Below are 19,889 nucleotides of genomic sequence, written 5' to 3' on the forward strand. Positions count from 1 at the left end.
GGTATCAATATTTTCAGTCAGGGAATCCGACCACGCCACTCCAGCACTGCACATCCAGGCTGAGGCGATTGCTGGTCGCAGTATAACACCAGTATGTGTGTATATACCCTTCAGGATATTTTCCAGCCTTCTATCCGCTGGTTCTTTGAGGTCGGCCGTATCAGGAGACGGTAACGCTACTTGTTTAGATAAACGTGTGAGCGCTTTATCTACTCTAGGGGGTGTTTCCCAACGCGCCCTAACCTCTGGCGGGAAAGGGTATAGTGCCAATAATTTTTTAGAAATTAGCACTTTTTTATCGGGGGAAACCCACGCTTTATCACACACCTCATTTAATTCATCTGACTCAGGAAAAGCTACTGGTAGTTTTTTTACTCCCCACATAATACCCTTCTTTGTGGTACTTGTAGTGTCAGAAATGTTCAATGCCTCCTTCATTGCCGTGATCATGTAACGTGTGGCCCTACTGGACATTACGTTTGTCTCCTCACCGTCGACACTGGACTCAGTATCTGTGTCGACCCACTGAGGTAACGGGCGTTTTATCGCCCCTGACGGTGTCTGAGACGCCTGGACAGGCACTAATTGATTTGTCGGCTGTCTCATGTCGTCAACAGTTTTTTGTAAAGTGCTGACATTGTCACGTAGTTCTTTAAACACAACCATCCAGTCAGGTGTCGACTCCCTAGGGGGTGACATCACTAACACAGGCAATTGCTCTGCTTCCACATCATTTTCCTCCTCATACATGTCGACACAATCGTACCGACACCCAGCACACACACAGGGAATGCTCTGATAGAGGACAGGACCCCACTAGCCCTTTGGGGAGACAGAGGGAGAGTTTGCCAGCACACACCAGAGCGCTATATATATATATATATATATATATATATATATATATAGGGATAACCTTATATAAGTGTTACTCCCTTTTATAGCTGCTGTTTATAATTTAGCTGCCAATAGTGCCCCCCCTCTCTCGTTTTTACCCTGATTCTGTAGGGACTGCAGGGGAGAGTCAGGGAGCCGTCCTTCCAGCGGAACTGTGAGGGAAAATGGCGCTTGTGTGCTGAGGAGATAGGCTCCGCCCCTTCACGACGGCCTTATCTCCCGCTTTTTTCTGGAAAACTGGCAGGGGTTAAATACATCCATATAGCCCAGGAGCTATATGCGATGTATTTCTTTTGCCATCCTAAGGTATTTCAGTTTTTATTGCGTCTCAGGGCGCTCCCCCCCAGCGCCCTGCACCCTCAGTGACCGGAGTGTGAAGTGTGCTGAGAGCAATGGCGCACAGCTGCAGTGCTGTGCGCTACCTTAGTTGAAGACAGGAATGTCTTCTGCCGCCGATTTCACCGGACCTCTTCGTTCTTCTGGCTCTGTAAGGGGGCCGGCGGCGCGGCTCCGGGACCCATCCAGGCTGAACCTGTGATCGTCCCTCTGGAGCTAATGTCCAGTAGCCTAAGAAGCCCAATCCACTCTGCACGCAGGTGAGTTCGCTTCTTCTCCCCTTAGTCCCACGATGCAGTGAGCCTGTTGCCAGCAGGACTCACTGAAAATAAAAAACCTAAAATAAACTTTTACTCTAAGCAGCTCAGGAGAGCCACCTAGCATGCACCCTTCTCGTTCGGGCACAAGAATCTAACTGAGGCTTGGAGGAGGGTCATAGGGGGAGGAGCCAGTGCACACCAGCTAGTTCAAGCTTTTACTTTTGTGCCCAGTCTCCTGCGGAGCCGCTATTCCCCATGGTCCTTACGGAGTCCCAGCATCCACTTAGGACGTTAGAGAAATGTTAGTAGTCTATTCCAACCCAGCTACTGAACAGGGGCACGGGTATTATATAGCTAAAGAAAATAATGACAATGTCAGACTAGGAACAAAGTATATTTTATTGATTTACTGCATTTCTGGGCAGGAGTTACATGTGTTCTATGACACATATTATGAGGCATTAACAGTACAGATCTACACAATAACAGTATACAATAAGTCAAAATAAGGCATTTTATCAATTAAAACACAATCGAGATCTTGGCTAAATTTTGTTGTATGAACTGAAAAGGATTAATAGGCAAATGGAAAACAATCGTCCATAAATGGCTTTTATATAGTGTATTGTTTTACTATTCGATGTATTTTGATGGCAACAGTGTAAAATAGTGTATATTGCATTGACTACACATCCTGAGATACTGGCTGTTACCATCCACTCTAAAGTATTTGTAAATGAGAACCAGCTAATCAGCAGCTATCACTGCACATGCACCAGATTTAGGAAGACGAGGGCTTACAAAGAGTACATTTGGGTGGATAGAAAAATAAGGCAGCTGGTTAATAAAGAAACGCTGGTCCTAACCCCAAAAGTGTCTTCTAAACAGCATTTACCAAAATATCAATATCATCATAAATCAATTCAGCATGTTCTCGTCCATAGTGGCTCTGTATGCTATTATTGTTATCCTTTATTTATATGGAGTCACAAGGGGTTCGCAGCACCTAACAAACTACATAAACAAATGAGCTGAACAAGAAAACAATGACTTACAGTACAAAACAACACTGAATAACTCTTGACAGATGTATCTAGAATTACTGTAACAACATACCTCCCAACATTTGGAGGTCTGAAGGCGGGACCCTCATGCAGCAAAGCCGCACGCCGCCAAAAAAGGTTGTGGCCTGTTGAAAAGGGGGCATGGCTTTGTGTGAATGCCGCAATTGCGAGCCACGCCTCCTGTGTGGTTTTGTCTCTTCCTTTGGTCAATCCAATTAGGTGCGAGTTAGGCCCTGCGAGCCATTGTCACCCGAATTACATATGCAATCCAATTCCATCTCAGATTGATTTTGTAGATGAAATTCACATATTTGTTTGTGTGCACTTCTCAGAGCAGCAGGTGAAAAGGTAGAGAAAATCTTTCGTTTAAGGTAAAAATGTCAGGCCACCGTGCATAACCTCTGATACACCCCTCACAATGAATAATCATGTACTTGAAGGGGTTAAAGTTGCATAATTTGGCCAATAAAAACATGTCAGATTTCAAGTGAATTTCTCTAAAAATCTCCAGAATGGGATAAATTATGCGGAGCAGGTACCTGGAGCTGTATTGACAGAAGAGGTTTTAGAACTTGTAGATGAGAGCTAAAAGTGTTTATTTCAAGTTGTATAAAAACACTGAATGATTACTATAAAGACATTTTTCTGTACCCCAGATGCTGGAAAGACTTTCACTTGATGAAAAACACTTCTTGCTGTCATTTTTCAACCATTAATAAAAGTACGAGAATCATCTATTTGACAACTTTTAAAAACCTCCAATACTTGGGCAACCTCACCGCTACTGCAAACTGGCATTTCTAGTGCGCACATTCATGCGAGTTTCATGAAACAAACTCGCTTTCGCAAACTGGCTCCTAATTGGATTGATCCATAAATATTATATGATGATGTAATTCTCCAGCAGGAGCTTGCTCCTTATCATACTGTGGCAAAACTGGAGAACATTACTGACAAACTGGAAACATACATGCGTCTGTGACCTAGGCACTGCTCGGATTTGAACTCCATTGAGAAGTCACAGAGTATAGCAATGTTAAAACTTGGAAAAATGGAGTGTTCAACGAAGGAATAGTTAATTTCTATCATAATGAAAGTGTGATTTCATGATAATAAAATAAAAAATGTGAAAAACCTATGTCAACGCTAAATAGTGTAAAACAAGCGAAAGGTCTGAATTATTAATATGTAAATTATATATAGCGGAAATTTGCTTATTTAATATAAATCAATGCTCCTAGTCATACTTCGTGCTTAACCTTTTTCTCACACCAACAATTTGTAAGTATTTTAGCTTATTAATGGCAACTGGGACGCTTATTCACTGAGCCACAAACACTTCACTGAATGCACGCTGGGATTCCTCGCCTCATTAGGCCATTAGTTATATTGCTGAAACACATTTCCTCAAAGCACTCTCATAAAGCCTTTAATATACTTGAAAGATTACATTATTCTTTAATGTCTGTAAACGCACGACAAGTCAGCATAAAGTCAGAACATGACAAGGTAAAAAACCCCAGGCCACTTCACCCCTGACATAAAACCAGTGATAGCTCTGCTTGAAGTGCCAAAGTACCATTTTACATGAGCTGGAGTGTACAGGTGACGCAAGATGCTGAAAGACACAGTTCACTAACTGTGCTGCAGAAATGAAATAGCCACAGACTGCAGTACAAAAATAACAGGCATCAGAACTAGTGGATGAAGTAAGACTTGGCACCAAGATAAGAAAGAACACACGTCTGTTTTGCCATCTTGTGGCATCAACTTTAGCACACTCAAACTAAGGGTCTCAAACATTCAATATCAACGTTAAAAAAGTGTAGTCATATAGCAAAAGTTACAGCACCAGAACTCTAGAACTCAAACTCTAGAACAATTGCACTTAAATTACAACACTTTCAAGTAAAATTTTCATAGAAATATCACAATAGTACACGCTTAGTTAAGCTCAAAGTAAAACAGAATTTTTCTTTTTTACCATGTTTTTTACCACTTTCGGCCGGCATCCCGTACAGCCACCAAACTCGGGAGGCATTACATCCGGCCCCATGTCCGACATGTCTTTTCTTATTGCTTGCAGACAAACTGCCCCCTGTCTATGGCACAAGGACAAAGGTTCATCATGCAATGTTCTCTGGGCCTTAGGTATGTTTGTAAGGAATTGCACAGCTTTCTGTGTAATTAAAATGTAAATGCAGCAGGAGGCATCTGTAGGAGATAGAGGCCTCCTGAATGCATTTGCAAGATCAGAGTGCTGCACCCGAGGATGCAGCCTCAGATCACCATCGCGACCATCAGTTGCGATTCACAATGTTTTAGGCACCATCAGCCAGCGTAAACTGAAGCTTACTCAGGCTGGCTGCTGGATCCGGACACCAGGGTCCAGTAACTCTGCATCTGACGACACAGACCCTGGACCCAACATGCCCCCATTTTCAAGGGTGCCGGGTCCCTCAAAGGCCGCAGCATGTCAATCATGCTGCAGATGACGATGGGCTGTGAACAATATCACAAAACCCGTATTGCACATGCGCATACAGGTCTTGTGCCTGTGCAGACCCCAAAACATATTTATATGTAAACCATCGGGTTTGCGTACAAATCTGAATAAGGCACTCTGTATAGTGCTGAATAAAATGTAAAATATAAAATACGGCTGATAATTTCATTTTAGCAGGATAGCTTATAAAGTGAGGTAAGATTTAGCGCTGTTTCATGTTTTATTGAGTATCTAGTAGCTATGGTGATAGTTGAATCAGTTTGGGAATTTCTAAGGCATAAAAATATGAGAAAGACAATTGGTAAAACTGAAATGCTGTTCCTAGTATGTCACTTACTTTACAGGTACTGTTTGGTTATTTACTGCATTTGTACCCAGATATTGGCTATTTACTGCATTTGTACCCAGATAATGGCTATTTACTGCATTTGTCCCCAGATATTGGCTATTTACTGCATTTGTCCCCGGATATTGGATATCTACTGCATTTGTCCCCGGATATTGGCTATCTACTGCATTTGTCCCCGGATATTGGCTATCTACTGCATTTGTCCGCGGATATTGGCTATTTACTGCATTTGTCCGCGGATATTGGCTATTTACTGCATTTGTCCGCGGATATTGGCTATTTACTGCATTTGTCCCCGGCTATTGACTATTTAATGCATTTGTCCATGGATATATTTCTTTATCACAAAAGTATCCCAGCTTCTTACACCTGGAATGCTAATTACTCAAGATCAGTTGTAGTTAGAAAGTGGGCATGCCACCTACAGCTGGAGGCATATAAAGATGCAGTCTTGTCAATTTGTCATAGCCAGCTTTATTAATGAGCCATATGGATGGAGCCATGCGCATCCACCCAACGTCACGGCTTCAGGGGCACACGCACCACGCCTTAGCACGGCACCCATGTATTCCTATGGGCGCATGCACTTAGACGCACGCTTGCGTCCTAGTCGCGCACACACTTGCTGCATCTGGCATGCTGCGAACACCCGGAAAACTGCAGGCTAGATGAGCGTGGCTACATGTGTAGCCTGGATAATTATTCTTTAGGTCTGACATATTTATGAGGCACTGGTTTGTAAGTAATTGATAATCTGCATCTTTAGGAGTGTAAGCTTAGACCAGTGGTTCTCAAACTCGGTCCTCAGGACCCCACACGGTTCACGTTTTACATGTCACCCAGCAGGTGCACTGTGCATCTCCAACGGTCACATTTTAAAAATGTACAGGTGACCTGCAAAACATGAACCATGTGGGGTCCTGAGGAATGAGTTTGAGAACCTGTGGCTTAGACCACAAAATAATGTCAAAAGCAAGCAGAGATTCCATTAAGGCAACCTAGTGCTCTCCATCTGCTGTGGTACTAGTCCCTGCATGCCCCTGTACAACCATAACAGTTGAAGAGACATAGGTTGCATTATTATGGCATAAGGCATAAAACATACTGTAGTTGTTTATAACATTAACGGGCTCCGTCATAATTCATACTCACTCTTCTTACTGGCCCTCTAATTTTATACACTGTTCTAGATAACTTTTTGTTATTTGCAAAAGACTTTGAAGATCTGATAAATAAGTATATAATGTACACTAGTGGTTCCCAAACTAGGTGCCATGGCACCCTGGAGTTCCGCAGGGCACTTGCAGGGGCACCACAGGTTGGTGGCCCAATATCAAATGTAATAGGCAAAATCAATGCAGTAGGCAAAATCAGAGTGGGTGGCTGCCAACCATAACATATGTGGACAAACAGAAGTGCAACCCTGTCTACCACCACATAACTGAACCTAAGGTGGCAGGTAAGCACAAAATTATTTAAAATTTCATTTTTGCTTAGATTCTCAATAAAAAACATTTGGCCTCTGGGTGTCCTGCAAAAAATGTCGATACTCTAGGGCGCGTGATTCAAAGAACTTTAGGAACCGCTGCAGTAGGGAGAAAAGCTAAATCCATCAGCAGTGGCTCTAACACCAGGCATATTGTTTTAATGTCTGAGATGGTTGATTAGACATTACATTTAATAAAAAATTAATTACATCACAGGAGTGCAGATATATTTCTCTCTCTCTTTCTAATGATAAAAGGTTAGATTGTTATTTTTTTGGCAACAAGGCACTATAAATAAATACTATTAGTGCTCAGAAATGTAAACAGGGTTAGTATATTACTATAATTACTAATAAAATGTAAATTTCCCAAACAAAGCAATAATTCAGCCTTGTCACACACTTTAGTAGCCCCCTGCTCTGCAGAAAGCTTAAACCATAAGAATCAATATAAGAAAACCCCTAGATGTACAATCTCATTCAGCAGTATTATCAATGGTGTGGTAACGCAGCTACAGCCTCAGTGCTGACAGAACTGCTTTATCATCTCAGCCAGGTGGATGCAGTGCAGGATGCGTTTCTTCTCTGCCGCCAGATCCTCCTTGGATACCTGTCCCAGGAGCTTACGTGCGAAGAGGTTCTGATCCTGCATAAAGGGCCCCACAGATGCACTAGGGGCTGCAGGTAAAACATCTAGGACTCCAGATGTAAATGTAAACTTTACTTTTTTGCTACGCTTCAGACCTGGAGCCCTTTCTTCAATCCAAGTTAGTGGCCTGGTGAATAAGCATGAAAAAAAAAAAAAAAAAAACAACACATTATGTTAAACTTAAATGACTGAAGGGGTACAAAATTAAGTTCACAATTACTGTATTAGCGCTGATAACAGTCACACATGTATACTACTGTGATCCAGTATGATCCTCTACACCAGGCCTGGCCAACCTGTGGCTCTCCAGCTGTTGTAAAACTACAAGTCCCATCATGCTTTGCCACAGTTTTGCTATTAAGGAATGCTAAAACCGTGGCAGGGCATGCTGGGATATGTAGTTTCACAACATCTGGAGAGCCACAGGTTGGCCAGGCCTGCTCTACACAAAGTATACATGGGATCTGTAGCTTACCAGATTCATAGCACCATTATCATACATCCCTTGAAAATGCTGCAGTGTGTGTGTGTTATATATATATATATATATATATATATATATATATATATATATATATATATATACACACACACACACACACACACACTGCTCAAAAAAATAAAGGAAACACTTAAACAACACATCCTAGATCTGAATGAATGAAATATTCTTATTAAATACTTTGTTCTTTACATAGTTGTATGTGCTGACAACAAAATCACACAAAAATTATGTATGGAAATCAAATTTATTAACCCATGGAGGTCTGGATTTGGAGTCACACTCAAAATGAAAGTGGAAAAACACACTACAGGCTGATCCAACTTTGATGTAATGTCCTTAAAACAAGTCAAAATGAGACTCAGTAGTGTGTGTGTGGCCTCCACGTGCCTGTATGACCTCCCTACAACGCCTGGGCATGCTCCTGATGAGGTGGCGGATGGTCTCCTGAGAGATCTCCTCCCAGACCTGGACTAAAGCATCCGTCAACTCCTGGACAGTCTGTGATGCGTTGGTGGATGGAGCGAGACATGATGTCCCAGATGTGCTCAATTGGATTCAGGTCTGGGGAACGAGCGGGCCAGTCCATAGCATCAATGCCTTCGTCTTGCAGGAACTGCTGACACACTCCAGCCACATGAGGTCTATCATTGTCTTGCATTAGGAGGAACCCAGGGCCAACCGCACCAGCATATGGTCTCACAAGGGGTCTGAGGATCTCATCTCGCTACCTAATGTCAGTCAGGCTACCTCTGGCGAGCACATGGAGGGCTGTGCGGCCCCCCAAAGAAATGCCACCCCACACCATTACTGACCCACTGCCAAACCGGTCATGCTGGAGGATGTTGCAGGCAGCAGAACGTTCTCCTTGGCGTCTCCAGACTCTGTCACGTCTGTCACATGTGCTCAGTGAGAACCTGCTTTCATCTGTGAAGAGCACAGGGCGCCATTGGCAAATTTGCCAATCTTGGTGTTCTCTGGCAAATGCCAAACGTGCTGCACGGTGTTGGGCTGTAAGCAAAACTCCCACCTGTGGACTTCGGGCCCTCATAACACCCTCATGGAGTCTGTTTCTGATCGTTTGAGTAGACACATGCACATTTGTGGCTTGCTGGAGGTCATTTTGCAGGGCTCTGGCAGTGCTCCTCCTGTTCCTCCTTGCACAAAGGCGGAGGTAGCGGTCCTGCTGCTGGGTTGTTGCCCTCCTACGGCCTCCTCCACATCTCCTGATGTACTGGCCATTCTCCTGGTAGCGCCTCCATGCTCTGGACACTACGCTGACAGACACAGCAAACCTTCTTGCCACAGCTTGCATTGATGTGCCATCCTGGATGAGCTGCACTACCTGAGCCACTTGTGTGGGTTGTAGACTCCGTCTCATGCTACCACTACAGTGAAAGCACTGCCATCTTTCAAAAGTGACCAAAACATCAGCCAGAAAGCATAGGAGCTGAGAAGTTGTCTGTGGTCACCACCTGCAGAACAACTCCTTTATTGGGGGTGTCTTGCTAATTGCCTATAATTTCCACCTGTTGTCTATTCCATTTGCACAACAGCATGTGAAATTGATGGTCAATCAGTGTTGCTTCCTAAGTGGATAGTTTGATTTCACAGAAGTGTGATGGAGTTACATTGTGTTTAAGTGTTCCCTTTATTTTTTTGAGCAGTGTGTGTGTGTATATATATATATATATATATATATATATACATACATACATACACACACACACACACACACACACACACCCACCCACCCACATATATATACACACACACAGTTGTGCTCATAAGTTTACATACCCTAGCAGAATTTGTGATTTTCTGGCCATTTGTCAGAGAATATGAATGATAACTCACAAACTTTTCTTTCACTCATGGTTAGTGGTTGGGTGAAGCCATTTATTGTCAAACAACTGTGTTTACTCTTTTTAAATCATAATGACAACAGAAACTACCCAAATGACCCTGGTTAAAAGTTTACATACCCCAGTTCTTAATACAGTGTATTGCCCCCTTTAACATCAATGACAGCTTGAAGTCTTTTGTGGTAGTTGTGGATGAGGCTCTTTATTTTCTCAGATGGTAAAGCTGCCCATTCTTCTTGGCAAAAAGCCTCCAGTTCCTGTAAATTCTTGGGCTGTCTTGCATGAACTGCACGTTTGAGATCTCCCCAGAGTGGCTCAATGATATTGAGGTCAGGAGACTGAGATGGCCACTCCAGAACCTTCACTTTATTCTGCTGTAGCCAATGACAGGTCGACTTGGCTTTGCGTTTTGGATCATTGTTATGTTGGAACGTCCAAGTACGTCCCATGCGCAGCTTCCGGGCTGATGAGTGCAAATTTTCCTCCAGTATTTTCTGATAACATGCTGCATTCATCTTGCCATCAATTTTGACCAAGTTTCCAGTGCCTTTGTAGCTCACACATCCCCAAAACATCAGCGATCTACCTCCGTGTTTCACAGTAGGAATGGTGTACCTTTCATCATAGGCCTTGTTGACTCCTCTCCAAATGTAACGTTTATGGTTGTGGCCAAAAAGTTAAATTTTGGTCTCATCACTCCATATGACTTTGTTCCAGAAGTTTTGAGGCTTGTCTCTGGGCTGTTTGGTGTATTGTAAGCGGGATGCTTTGTGGCATTTGCGTAGTAATGGCTTTCTTCTGGCAACTCGACCATGCAGCCCATTTTTCTTCAAATGCCTCCTTATTGTGTATCTTGAAACAACCACACCACTTTTTTTCAGAGAGTCCTGTATTTCAGCTGAAGTTGTTTGTGGATTTTTCTTTGCATCCCGAACAATTTTCCTGGCAGTTGTGGCTGAAATTTTTGTTGGTCTACCTGACCGTGATTTGGTTTCCACAGAATCCCTCATTTTCCACTTCTTAATTAGAGTTTTAACACTGCTGATTGGCATTCTCAATTGCTTGGATATCTTTTTATATCCCTTTCCTGTTTTATACAGTTCAATTACCTTTTCCTACAGATCCTTTGACAATTCTTTTGCTTTCCCCATGACTCAGAATCCAGACACGTCAGTGCAGCACTGGATGAAAGATGCAAGGGTCTTTCAGGAGTCCAGAAACTCCCTGACCTTTTATACACACACACTGATTACAAGCAAACAGATCACAGGTTTGGATGGTTACCTTTAGTAGCCATTCAAACCCGTTTGTGTCAACTTGTGTGCATGTTATAAGGCCAAAATCTCCAGGGTATGTAAACTTTTGATCAGGATCATTTGGGTAGTTTCTGTTGTCATTATGATTTAAAAAGAGTAAACACAGTTGTTTGACAAGAAATGGCTTCACCCAACCACTAACCATGAGTGAAAGAAAAGTTTGTGAGTTATCATTCATATTCTCTGACAAATGGCCAGAAAATCACAAATTCTGCTAGTGTATGTAAACTTATGAGCACAACTGCACAACTATATATATATATATATATATATATATATGTATATGTATATATAGATATAGAAGCTGTCCAGGGCTTGGACTTAATTTATTCACCAGCGTCTGAGTACACAGCTTCTATTCACATCCCCCTGCATGCGGAGGAACAGTAAGGGCACCGGACCAAACAGCCAGCCATACCAGTGAGTGCCAGATCATCACATATATATATATATATATATATATATATATATATATAGATATATATATATATAGATATATATAGATATATATACAGATACACATATATACATATACACACACATATATATATATATATATATATATATATATATATATATAAAATAAGATTTTAAACCTACCGGTAAATCTTTTTCTCGTAGTCCGTAGAGGATGCTGGGGACTCCGTAAGGGCCATGGGGATAGACGGGCTCCGCAGGAGACATGGGCACTTTAAGAAAGACTTTGGATCTGGGTGTGCACTGGCTCCTCCCTCTATGCCCCTCCTCCAGACCTCAGTTAGAGAAACTGTGCCCAGAGGAGACGGACAGTACGAGGAAAGGATTTTAGTTAATCCAAGGGCAAGATTCATACCAGCCACACCAATCACACCGTATAACTTGTGATATACTATCTAGTTAACAGTATGAAAAAACAACATAGCATCGGTCCAAAACCGATGAAACTATAACATAACCCTTATGTAAGCAATAACTATATACAAGTCTTGCAGAAGTAGTCCGCACTTGGGACGGGCGCCCAACACCCACTTTGGACTACCGAGAAAAAGATTTACCAGTAGGTTTAAAATCTTATTTTTTCTAACGTCCTAGAGGATGCTGGGGACTCCGTAAGGACCATGGGGATTATACCAAAGCTCCCAAACGGGCGGGAGAGTGCGGATGACTCTGCAGCACCGATTGAGCAAACAGGAGGTCCTCCTCAGCCAGGGTATCAAACTTATAGAATTTTGCAAAGGTGTTTGACCCCGACCAAGTAGCAGCTCGGCACAGCGGTAGTGCCGAGACTCCTCAGGCAGCCGCCCAAGAAGAGACCACCTTCCTAGTGGAATGGGCCTTAACCGATTTTGGTAACGGCAATCCTGCCGTAGAATGCGCCTGCTGAATCGTGTTACAGGTCCAGCGAGCAATAGTCTGCCTTGAAGCGGGAGCGCCAACCTTGTTGGCTGCATACAGGACAAACAGTGCTTCTGTCTTCCTGACTCTAGCCGTTCTGGCCACGTAAATTTTCAAAGCCCTGACCACATCAAGGGACTCGGAATCCTCCAAGTCACGCGTAGCCACAGGCACGACAATAGGTTGGTTCATATGAAAAGATGAGACCACTTTAGGTAGGAATTGAGGACGGTCCGCAATTCCACCCTATCCATATGGAAAACCAGATAGGGGCTTTTATGTGATAAAGCCGCTAATTCCGAAACTCGCCTAGCCGAAGCCAAGGCTAACAACATGACCACCTTCCAAGTGAGATATTTCAACTCCACCATTTTAAGTGGTTCAAAACAATGTGACTTAAGGAAACTTAACACCACGTTAAGGTCCCAAGGCGCCACCGGAGGTACAAAAGGAGGCTGAATATGCAGTACTCCCTTCACAAACGTCTGTACTTCTGGGAGAGAGGCCAATTCCTTTTAAAAGAAAATGGATAAGGCCGAAATCTGAACCTTAATAGATCCTAATTTTAGGCCCAAATTCACTCCAGTTTGTAGGAAGTGAAGAAAACGGCCCAGATGGAATTCTTCCGTAGGAGCATTCCTGGCCTCACACCAAGAAACATATTTTCGCCATATTCGGTTATAATGTTTTGATCTCACGTCCTTCCTAGCCTTTATTAGTGTAGGAATTACCTCATCCGGAATACCTTTTTCCGCTAGGAGCTGGCGTTCAAACGCCACGTGGTCAAACGCAGCCGCGGTAAGTCTTGGAACAGACAGGGCCCCTGTTGCAACAGGTCCTGTCTTAGAGGAAGAGGCCACGGATCTTCTGTGAGCATCTCCTGCAGATCCGGATACCAGGTCCTTCGTGGCCAATCTGGAACAATGAGGATTGTTCTCACTCCTCTTTTTCTTATTATTCTCAACACCTTGGGTATGAGAGGAAGAGGTGGAAATACATAGACCGACCGGAACACCCACGGTGTCACTAGGGCGTCCACAGCTACCGCCTGAGGGTTTCTTGACCTGGCGCAATACCTTTGTAGCTTTTTGTTGAGATGGGACGCCATCATGTCTATTTGGGGCAGTACCCACTGACTTGCAATCTGCGCGAAGACTTCCTGATGAAGTCCCCACTCTCCCGGATGTAGGTCGTGTCTGCTGAGGAAGTCTGCTTCCCAGTTGTCCACTCCTAGAATGAACACTGCTGACAGTGCGCTTACATGATTCTCCGCCCAGCGAAGAATTCTGGTGGCTTCCACCATCGCCACTCTGCTCCTTGTGCGGCCTTGGCGGTTTACATGAGCTACTGCGGTGACGTTGTCTGACTGGATCAGAACTGGTTGGTCTCGAAGTAATGCCTCCGCTTGACGTAGGGCGCTGTATATGGCCCTCAGTTCCAGGATGTTGATGTGGAGACAAGTCTCTTGACTTGACCAAAGACCTTGGAAATTTCTTCCCTGTGTGACTGCTCCCCAACCTCGGAGGCTCGCGTCCGTGGTCACCAGGATCCAGTCCTGAATGCCAGATACCCTGGCTCTGGGGGACAGGGTGATCCGCTGATGAATTTGTAGATGTGACCCGGACCACTTGTCCAGTAGGTCCCATTGGAAGGTCCTCGCATGGAACCTGCCGAAGGGAATGGCTTCGTATGATGCCACCATCTTTCCCAGGACTCGAGTGCAGTGATGCACTGACACCTGTTTTGGCTTCAATAAGTTCCTAACCAGAGTCATGAGTTCTTGAGCTTTTTCTGTCAGAAGAAAAACCCTTTTCTGGTCTGTGTCCAGAATCATGCCCAAGAAGGTCCCTGAGAAACAATTTCTATTGCCCAGGGATCCACCTGTGAGTGAACCCAGATGTGGCTGAAAAGTCGAACACGTGCCCCCACTGGAGCGGACTCCCTCAGGGGAGCCCCAGCGTCATGCGGTGGATTTTGCAGAGGCCGGGGAGGACTTCTGTTCCTGGGAACTAGCTGTGTTGTGCAGCTTTTTCCCTCTGCCCTTACCTCTGGCAAGAAAGGACGATCCACGTACTCTTTTGCTTTTATTTGAACGAAAGGACTGCATTTGATAATGAGGCGCTTTCTAAGGTTGTGAGGGAACATAAGGCAAAAAATTTGATTTACCTGCCGTAGCTGTGGAGACGAGATCCGAGAGGCCTTCTCCAAATAATTCCTCACCCTTGTAAGGTAAAAACTCCACATGCCTCTTTGAGTCGGCATCACCTGTCCACTGTCGGGTCCATAAGACTCGCCTAGCAGAAATAGACATAGCGTTTATTCTGGAACCCAGTAAACTAATGTCTCTTTGAGCATCCCTCATATATAAGACAGCATCTTTTATATGCCCTAGGGTCATTAAAATGGTATCCTTATCTAGGGTCTCAATTTCCGCTGATAAGGAATCTGTCCATGCTGCTACAGCACTACAAACCCAGGCCGACGCAATTGCCGGTCTGAGTATCGTACCAGAATGTGTGTAAATGGACTTCAAGGTAACCTCCTGCTTGCGGTCAGCAGGATCCTTGAGGGTAGCCGTATCTTGGGATGGCAGCGCTATATTTTTTGATAAGTGTGTCAATGCTTTGTCTACCCTAGGGGAGGATTCCCACTGTATTCTGTCCTTTGGCGGGAAAGGATACGCCATAAGAATCCTTTTGGGAATCTGCAGTTTTTTGTCTGGAGTTTCCCAAGCTTTTTCGCATAATTCGTTCAGCTCATGTGAGGATGGAAAGGTGATCTCAAGCTTCTTTCCTTTATACATGTGTACCCTCGTGTCAGGGACAGGGGGTTCCTCTGTGATATGCAAAACATCTTTTATTGCAATAATCATATATCGAATACATTTAGCCACTTTCGGCTGTAATTTTGCATCATCGTAGTCGACACTGGAGTCTAAATCCGTGTCGGTATCTGTGTCAACTATTTGGGATAGTGTGCGCTTCTGAGACCCCGAAGGTCCCTGCGACATTGGGACAGACATGGTTTGACTCCCTGACTGTTCCCTAGCCTCAGCTTTGTCTAATCTTTTGTGCAATAAATTTACATTAGCACTTAAGACATTCCACATATCCAACCAGTCAGGTGTCGGCGCTGCCGACGGACACTTTACATTCATACACTCCCCCTCCTCCTCCACCACACACACACACACACACACACACAGGGAAACTCTTTTCTGAAGACAGGTTCCCCACCAGGCCCTTTGGAGAGACAGAGAGAGAGTATGCCAGCACACACCCCAGAGCTATATGACCCAGGAAAAACACAGAATGTTTACCCAGTTGCGCCTTTAAGTATGTATATGCGCCAATTATGTGCCCCCCCCCCCCCTCTTGAAAACCCTCTGTCACCGTGTGTAAGCAGGGGAGAGTCCGGGGAGCTTCCTCTCAGCGCTGTGCGCTGTGCTGTGGAGAAAATGGCACTGGTGAGTGCTGAGGGAGAAGTCCCGCCCCCTCGGCGGCGGGCTTCTGTCCCGCTCAAAATTCTTAAAAACATGGCGGGGGCTTTTTATATACATGTACAGTGCCCAGCTGTACATGTATATATGTACTTTTGCCACAGGAAAGGTTTATATTGCTGCCCAGGGCGCCCCCCCGCGCCCTGCACCCTTACAGTGACAGATGTGTGTGAGGTGAATGGGAGCAATGGCGCACAGCTTCACTGCTGTGCTTTACCTCTATGAAGATCAAGATGTCTTCTGCCGCCTCTGAAGTCTTCTTTTCTTCTCATACTCACCCGGCTTCCATCTTCCGGCTCTGCGAGGAGAACGGCGGCGCGGCTCTGGGACGGACGGCGAGGGTGAGACCTGCGTACCAATCCCTCTGGAGCTAATGGTGTCCAGTAGCCTAAGAAACAGAGCCTTGAAACTCAGAAGTAGGTCTGTTTCTCTCTCCTCAGTCCCTCGATGCAGGGAGTCTGTTGCCAGCAGGCTCCCTGAAAATAAAAAACCTAACTAAAATACTTTGACAGGAAACTCAGGAGAGCTCCCTGAAAGCACCCAGTCTCCACTGGGCACAGTATCAAACTGGTCTGGAGGAGGGGCATAGAGGGAGGAGCCAGTGCACACCCAGATTCAAAGTCTTTCTTAAAGTGCCCATGTCTCCTGCGGAGCCAGTCTATCCCCATGGTCTTTACGGAGTCCCCAGCATCCTCTAGGACGTTGGAGAAATTATATATATATATATATATATATATATATATACATACATATATATATACATATATATATATATATATACATATATATATACATATATATATACATATATATATACATATATATATATATATATATATATATATATATATATATATATATACACATACATACATACATACACATATATACATACATACACACACACTGATCGCAAAAACATGCCATAGCGTGTATTTTACGCAATGTTGTGGACCAGGGACTCACTTTTTCTGAATGGGTGGGTCCCTGGGGACGCGCTCCCCTGGGATTGGCAATAGGTTCAATGATTGATGTCTCATTTGCCTGACTGCAGAGAAGACTGAAAAAGTGGAGGAGGAGCCAGCTGGGCAAGGGAGACATCAATCACTAAACCTCTAGCCAATCCCAATGGAGCGCTTCACAGGGGGCTGACCCATAGGGGCCAGGGATGGTCGTATGCTCGCAGAGTTCCCATCCTCGGCCCCAGGGATTCACGGCCTCCTGCAATCCCTCCTGCCGTTATCCGCAGGACTGCCACCCACAGGGTGCCTAGAGACACCAGCCGGCTGCAGCGATGAGTCTTACTGCTTCAGGGCTCAGGAGCTGTGCTGCAGCCCCCACCACCTTCCAGTGCTCACCAGCCCTGGCATCGCCAGCACACTCCCACCCGCTTGTCTCCTCCTATTGGGATCCTCGTTCCAGCGGCTGACTTTCCACTCGCAGTGTGTCAGTGTACTGTCCTCCTACCTCTCCCTCCAATGGTGTCAGTGTACTGACCCCCCTCCCTCCAATGTGTCAGTGTACTGCCCCCCCCCCCCCCAATGTGCCAGTGTACTATCTCTCCCCTCTACCTCCCATGTGTCAGTATACTGCCCCTCCTCTCCCTTCCATGTGTCAGTATACTCCCCCCCCCTCTCCCTTCCATGCGTCAGTGTACTGCCCCCCCTCTCCCTCCCATGTGTCAGTGTACTGTCCCTCCTCTCTCCCTCCTATTTGCCAGTGTACTGTCCCCCCCCACCCTCCCTCCCATGGGTCAGTGTACTGCCTACTCCTCTCCCTCCCATGTGACAGTGTACTGGTGTACTGTCCCTCCCCTCGGGTGGTCTTCAGTATGCCGGCGACCAGCATACCGGCGCCGGGATCCCGACAGCCGGCATACCGACACTTATTCTCCCTCATGGGGGTCCACGACCCCCCTGGAGGGAGAATAAAATAGTGTGGCGCGCGGAGCGCGCCACCGTGCCCGTAGCGTGGCGAGCGCAGCGAGCCCGCAAGGGGCTCATTTGCGCTCGCCACACTGTCGGTAAGCCGGCGGTCGGGCTCCCAGGGCCGGTATGCTGGTCGCCGGGAGCCCGGCCGCCGGCATATCGTAGTGAACCCCTCCCCTCTCCCTCCCATGTGTCAGTGTACTGCCTACTCCTCTCCCTCCCATGTGTCAGTGTACTGTCCCGCCTCTCCCTCCCATGTGTCAGTGTACTGTCCCTCCCCTCTCCCTCCTATTTGTCAGTGTACTGTCCCCCCCCTCCCTCCCATTGGTCAGTGTACTGCCCCCCTCCTCTCCCTCCCATGTGTCAGTGAACTGTCCCCCCCCTCCCTTCCATGCGTCAGTGTACTGCCCCCTCCTCTCCCTCCCATGTGTCAGTGTACTGTCCCTCCCCTCTCCCTCCCATGCGTCAGTGTACTGTCTCCCCTCCTCTCCCTCCCATGCGTCAGTGTACTGTCCCTTCTCTCCCTCCCATTTGTCAGTGTACTGTCCCTCCTCTCTCCCTCCTATTTGTCAGTGTACTGTCCCCCACCCTCCCTCCCATGGGTCAGTGTACTGCCTACTCCTCTCCCTCCCATGTGTCAGTGTACTGTCCCCCTCCTCTCCCTCCCATGTGTCAGTGTACTGTCTCCCTCCCATGTGTCAGTATACTATCCCCCTCCTCTCCCTCCCATGTGTCAGTGTACTGTCCCTCCCCTCTCCCTACCATGGGTCAGTGTACTGCCCCCCTCCTCTCCCTCCCATGTGTCAGTGTACTGCCCCCCTCCTCTCCCTCCCATGTGTCAGTGTACTGTTCCCCCCCTCCCTCCCATGTGTCAGTATACTGTCCCACCCCTCTCCCTCCCATGTGTCAGTGTACTGCCCCCCTCCTCTCCCTCCCATGTGTCAGTGTACTGTCCCCCCCCCTCCCTCCCATGTGTCAGTGTACTGTCCCCCCCCCCCCTCCCTCCCATGTGTCAGTGTACTGTCCCCCTCCTCTCCCTCCCATGTGTCAGTATACTGTCCCTCCCCTCTCCCTCCCATGTGTCAGTGTACTGTCCCCCCCTCTCCCTTCCATGCATCAGTGTACTGCCCCCCCTCTCCCTCCCATGTGACAGTGTACTGTCCCTCCCCTCTCCCTCCCATGTGTCAGTGTACTGCCCTCCCTCCCATGTGTCAGTGTACTGCCCTCCCTCCCATGTGTCAGTGTACTGCCTACTCCTCTCCCTCCCATGTGTCAGTGTACTGTCCCCCCCCTCCCTCCCATGGGTCAGTGTACTGACCCCCTCCTCTCCCTCCCATGTGTCAGTGTACTGCCCCCCTCCTCTCCCTCCCATGTGTCAGTGAACTGCCCTCCCTCCCATGTGTCAGTGTACTGCCTACTCCTCTCCCTCCCATGTGTCAGTGTACTGTCCAGCCTCTTCCTCCCATGTGTCAGTGTACTGTCCCTCCCCTCTCCCTCCTATTTGTCAGTGTACTGTCCCCCCCCCTCCCATGGGTCAGTGTACTGCCCCCCTCCTCTCCCTCCCATGTGTCAGTGAATTGTCCCCCCCTCCCTCCCATGCGTCAGTGTACTGCCCCCTCCTCTCCCTCCCATGTGTCAGTGTACTGTCCCTCCCATGCGTCAGTGTACTGTCTCCCCTCCTCTCCCTCCCATGCGTCAGTGTACTGTCCCTTCTCTTCCTCCCATGTGTCAGTGTACTGTCCCTCCTCTCTCCCTCCTATTTGTCAGTGTACTGTCCCCCCCCCCCCCCCCCCTCCCTCCTATGGGTCAGTGTACTGCCTACTCCTCTCCCTCCCATGTGTCAGTGTACTGTCCCCCTCCT

At 46.4% G+C, this 19,889-nt stretch overlaps 1 protein-coding gene across 4 annotated transcripts in view; it reads right to left on the reverse strand.

The window, feature by feature from the left end:
* Positions 1-1,870: 1,870 nt before the first annotated feature.
* The window catches only part of BLVRA (biliverdin reductase A), a 62,543-nt gene continuing 44,524 nt past the window's right edge, over positions 1,871-19,889 (reverse strand). For all 4 annotated transcript variants that reach the window (XM_063922453.1, XM_063922455.1, XM_063922456.1 and 1 more), the window contains one exon: positions 1,871-7,671. In XM_063922453.1, coding sequence (XP_063778523.1) covers positions 7,416-7,671 — 256 coding nt within the window. In that variant the 3' untranslated portion in view covers positions 1,871-7,415. The remainder of the gene's footprint in view (positions 7,672-19,889) is intronic.

The sequence above is a fragment of the Pseudophryne corroboree genome, chromosome 5, assembly GCF_028390025.1.
Source record: "Pseudophryne corroboree isolate aPseCor3 chromosome 5, aPseCor3.hap2, whole genome shotgun sequence".
In the NCBI taxonomy this organism is placed as follows: domain Eukaryota; kingdom Metazoa; phylum Chordata; class Amphibia; order Anura; family Myobatrachidae; genus Pseudophryne; species Pseudophryne corroboree.